General features: G+C 40.4%; 1 protein-coding gene across 2 annotated transcripts; it reads right to left on the bottom strand.

The window, feature by feature from the left end:
- Positions 1 to 2,161: 2,161 nt before the first annotated feature.
- LOC100516898 (olfactory receptor 7D2) lies at positions 2,162 to 4,742 on the bottom strand. Of its 2 annotated transcripts, XM_085015268.1 has the most exons (2): positions 4,733 to 4,742; positions 2,162 to 3,090 (listed from the first exon to the last, which is right to left on the bottom strand). In XM_085015268.1, the coding sequence occupies exons 1-2, from the start codon at positions 4,740 to 4,742 to the stop codon at positions 2,162 to 2,164; spliced, it is 939 nt and encodes a 312-aa protein (XP_084871394.1). The 2 variants fall into 2 exon arrangements, with proteins under 2 accessions (XP_084871394.1, XP_005652902.3); XM_005652845.4 differs by lacking the exon at positions 4,733 to 4,742 and having other exon boundaries at positions 2,162 to 3,219.
- Between the last annotated feature and the right edge of the window lie 389 nt (positions 4,743 to 5,131).

Here is a 5,131-nt window from a genome sequence, read left to right as displayed (position 1 = left end):
AAAAGAAAAAATAAAAACAGAAAAAAAAAAAAGAATGGGGCTCATGTAGAGATTAACACATGTGTGTATATGTGCATATACACATGCATGTGTGTTTAAGTATTAACATGACATTGAATTTGAGTTCCCAAGAAAAATAATCATAAATATTTCAGAAGTACTATTGCCACAGTAGTAAAAATCATCATAGCAGATAAACTCTCGAATCTAGATTTCCCACCTTGGGTTCTAACAGTTACATTAGTTAGTTCAGAGAGTCTATGTTGTAACAGAACTGAAATGTTACTGATTTAATTAAACTAAACCTTAATTCTCTTTTGTGAAAAGTATCTAATAACTCTGGCAACTATGCAGTGAAATTTTCCATGTATTCTACTTCCACGTAGACTTTTTTGGGGTTTTTTTTGGTTTTGGTTTTGGTTTTTTTTTTTTGGTCTTTCTAGGGCTACTCCTGTGCCGTTTGGAGGTTCCCAGGCTAGAGATCCAATCAGAGCTATAGCCTCCAGCCTACACCACAGCCGCAGCAACTCAGGATCTGAGCTGAGTCTTCAACCTACACCACAGCTCACACCCAAGCCAGATCCTTAACCCACTGAGTGAGGCCGGGGATCGAACCCACAACCTCATTGTTCCTAGTTGGATTCATTAACCACTGAGCTGTGATGAGAACTCCTCTGCACTGTTTTGATCTTGGGATATCTTCATTCCACAATAACCATATCAAGGGAAGAGTGATTATGAAGAATAAGCTACTATTTATTTCTTCTTCTTCTTCTTTTTAGGGCCACACCTGTGGCATGTGGAATTTCCCAGGCTAGAGATCTAATCAGAGCTGCAGCTGCCACCTACACTACAGCCACAGCAATGCAGGATCCAAGTCGCATATTCGACTTACACTGCAGCTTGTGGCAAAGCCAGATCCTTAACTGAGCTAGGCCAGGGATCAGACCTACATCCTCGTGGATACTAGTTGGGTTCTTAACCTGCTGAGCTACAGTGGGAGCTCCAAGAATAAGGTACCATTTCTTAAATAGGTTCACTGAGAAAGGACACATCACTTCCATTTGCATTTTATTAGACAGATCAAACATATTGATACCTTTAACTTCAAGGGAAAAAGGAAATTCAATCCTCTTGGGTATGCAATAGGAAATGATAACCTGAAATATTGTCAATCAGCTGTAAAACCCATCATAGAAATATATGCAATGTCAAAATCATGTGAAAAACTGTGCAGCTTAGTAGGTAAGAGTATGGGATCAGGGTCAGAGTTCTGGGTTTGAATTTTGGTTCTGCCACTTTGTCCCTCCATAATTCTGGGGCAGTGTTTTTTGTGTGTGGGGGTTTTTGTGTGTGTGTGTTGTTATTGTTGTTGTTACCTCTTAAAGTCTCAACTGTCTCACCTTGAAAATGGGGACTGGAGTTCCTGCTATGGTGCAACAGGATCAGTATTATCTTGGGAGCACTGGGACGCAGGTTCAATCCCCAGCCTGGCACAGTGGGTTAAGGGTCTGGCATTTCCCTAGCTGCAGCTTAGGTTGCAACTACAGTTCGGATCTTATCCCTGGCCCAGGAACTCCATGTGCCACATGGTGGCCAAAAAAAACAAAAGAAATTAAAATGGGGAGAGTACTCATTCCTATTGGGAAAATTACATGAAATAACAGTAGTTAGCGTAGGCTTACCATGTAATAAGCACTCAAACAACAACTATGTTTTTATATGTATTTTAATCATACTTTATCCAGCTTTTTAAAAAACACTGTTAATGATACACACACAAAAACAACAGAAGTCTACAATCAGACTCATAGAAAATATTAAAGTGAACAATCAAGAGTTTAAGGATGCTATGCCAATATTTGAGATAACAAAGTTAATTTCAAACTGATGTTTGGAACTCCCCAATGTGGAATTTAAAAAAAAAAAAAAGACCAAGTATATAACTTTTGGACATCAGATGGGGCAGGAAGTTCATCACAGAAATTACTAGGAGATTCTTTAAATACATGCTAAAAACTAGAAGAGGGCAAAATCGTAGATCTTTCAGGATTGGGTGGAAGAACAAGATGGTTTGAGAGATGCAGGAGTAAGAAATTCAGAATGAAATTTTTGCCAATGGTACCCACAAAACCTCTTAGTCCTGATGTCAATGGATCTATCACAGACAAGAGTCTACTCTGCCAAGGAGCCTCCCCAGGGCCCTCTTCACATCCTTGTTCCTCAGGCTGTAGATGAAGGGGTTTAACATAGGGGTGACCACAGTGTACATCACTGAGGCCACTGAAACTTTCTTGGGGGAGTGAGTCACTGCAGAAGTGAAGTAGACCCCTACACCTGTCCCATAAAATAAAGAAACGACTGAGAGATGAGACCCACAGGTGGAAAATGCTTTCTGCCTTCCGCCAGATGAGGACATCTTCCTTATGGATGAAGCAATTTGTGAGTAGGAGAAAAGGATCCCAATGAGGGGGAAGACACCTAGCACACCAGTCATAAAATATATCAATGTGCTGTTCAGGAAGGTATCAGAGCAGGACAACCTGAGAATCTGTGTCAGTTCACAGAAGAAATGTGGAACTTCAAGATCTCTGCAGAAGGTCAGATGCATCATCAGCAAGATGTGAAGGAGGGATGTCATGACCGCAATGAACCAAGTGATAAAAACCAGCAAGCCACAGAGGCGTGGATTCATGATGACCATGTAGTGCAGGGGGTGACAGATGGCCACAAAGCGGTCATAAGCCATCACAGTCAGGAGAAGAGTGTCCAGGATAGGAAAAAACATGGAAAAATAGACTTGAGTGAGGCAGTCCATGTAGGAGATGGATTTGTTCTCTGTATGGATGCTCATCAGCATCTTGGGGACTATGGCAGTGCTGAAAGAGATGTCAACCAAGGACAAGTTTGAGAGGAAGAAGTACATGGGGGTGTGGAGGTGGGAGTAAGAGGTAATAGCCAGGATGATGAGCAGGTTCCCAAGTACAGTCACCAGGTACATGGACAGAAAGAGCCCAAATATAAGGGGTTGCAATTCTGGGTCCTCAGAGATCCCTAGGAGGATGAACTCTAAAATTCCTGTTTGGTTTCCTGCTTCCATGTAGCTGATATAACTATGAAAGAAGAGACACGAATAGGAATTAGCAGCAAGCTGACATCCCCTACATACTAGAAACATTGACCATGCCTTCCACTCAAGTTATTTATGAAGTCATTCATTTTGTCTAGGAGTTGGATCTCCATTCACTCAAAAATAGAATCCTAAAAAATAAAATGTTTTCTCCCAACCTCTCACCCTAAGTATACATTTTATGTCAATAAAACCAAAATGGAATCTTATATAATGGAGACTGGAATTCCCAACCACCCATCTTAAGTACCAATTTTATAACAACCCTGTCAGATGGTTATGGAGCTTCCCAATGGGAAAAATTAACTTAATGCTTCTGTAGGATTGAAATCTTGTACATTTGGGATCTTGTCAAAAGTGCAAGACTTCAATCTAAAGACTGGGGAGATTCAGACAAACCCAAATTAAAGGACATTCTACACAATGTCTGACCTGCCCCTTTCAAAAATGTCAATGTTATCATATAGATTGCCAAAAAGCACATGAAAAATGCTCCACATCACTAATTATTAGAGAAATGCAAATCAAAACTGTGATGAGATATCACCTCACACCAGTCAGAATGGCCATCATCAAAAAGTCCAATCAATAAATGCTAGAGAAGGTACAGGGAAAAGGGAATCCTCACAGTGGAAAAGTAAATTGGTAAAACAACAGTGGAAAACAGAGGTTCCTCAAAAAAGTAAAAATAGAAATAGAACTACCCTATGGTCCAGCAATCCCACTTCTGGGCATATGCCTGGGGAAACCATAATTCAAAAACATACATGCACCCCAATGTTCATTGTAGCACTATTTACAATAGTCAAGATATGGAAACAACCTAAATGTCCATCAACAGAGGAATGGATAAAGAAGATGTGGGAGATACAATGGAATACCACTCAGCCATTAAAAAAGGACAAAATAACACCATTTGAGCCATAAAAAAGAATGAAATCATGCTATTTGCAGCAACATGGATGGACATAGAGATTATCATACTAAGTGAAATAAGTCAGACAGGGAAAAACAAATATCATACAACATCACTTTTGTGTGGAATTTTTTAAATGATACAAATGAACTTAACAAAACAGAGACACACAGACTTTGAAAACAAACAGACTTTGAAAAGGAAGGGGGAGAAAGATGGTTTAGAATTAGCAAACGCACACTTTTTGTCTTTTTAGGGCAGCACTTGAAGCATACGGAATTTCTCAGGCTAGGGGTTGAAGCAGAGTTGCAGCTGCCAGCCTACACCATAGCCACAGCAATGCCAGATCTGAGCCACATCTGTCACCTACACCACAGATCATGGCATTGCCAGATCCTAAACCCACTGAGCGAGGCCAGAGATTGAACCTGCATCCTCACAAGTACTAGTTGGGTTCATTACCATTGAGCCACAATGGGAAATCTGCAAATGTACACCTTTGTATATGGAACAGATGATCAACAGGAACCTGCTGTATAGCACGGGGAAATCTACTCAATGTTCTGTGAAAACCTATATGGGAATGGATATGAGTATATGCATGGCTGAATCACTTTTCTGTATAGCAGAAATTAAAACAGCATTGTAGGAGTTCCCTTCTTGGCTCAGCAGTTAATGAACACAACTAGGACCCATAAGGATGCAGGTTCGATCCCTGGCCTCATTCAGTGGGTTGAGGATCAGGCATTGCCATGAGCTGTGGTGTAGGTCTTAGATGCAGCTCAGATCCTGTGTTGCTGTGGCTGTGGTGTAGGCTGGCAGCTGTAGCTCTGATTTGACCCCCAGCCTGGGAACCTCCATATGCTGCTGGTATGGCCCTAAAATAGAAAAAAAAAAAAAAAACAGCATTGTAATTCACTATATTTCAATACAATTAATCTTAACAATAAAAATTTTTAAATTTCAGTGTCATCAAATTCAAAGAAAGTCTAGGAATTGGTCTGGCTTAAAGGATGCTAAAGAGACATTATCAGCAAAATGTAATGCATTGGAGTTCCTCATGGCTTAGCAGTTAATGAACCCAA

This window comes from Sus scrofa, chromosome 2 (genome assembly GCF_054392235.1).
Source record: "Sus scrofa isolate SSC_HxYL_T2T_F1_AM1 chromosome 2, Sscrofa_HxYL_maternal_Yorkshire_Landrace_v2.0, whole genome shotgun sequence".
NCBI lineage: Eukaryota > Metazoa > Chordata > Mammalia > Artiodactyla > Suidae > Sus > Sus scrofa.
Note: the sequence above shows the minus strand (reverse complement) of the source record. Positions and strands in the feature narration are given on the sequence as shown.

Bases quoted from the DNA above. Each gene is read 5' to 3' on its own strand.
- LOC100516898 (XM_005652845.4), bottom strand. From the start codon at position 3,178: ATGTTTCTAGTATGTAGGGGATGTCAGCTTGCTGCTAATTCCTATTCG.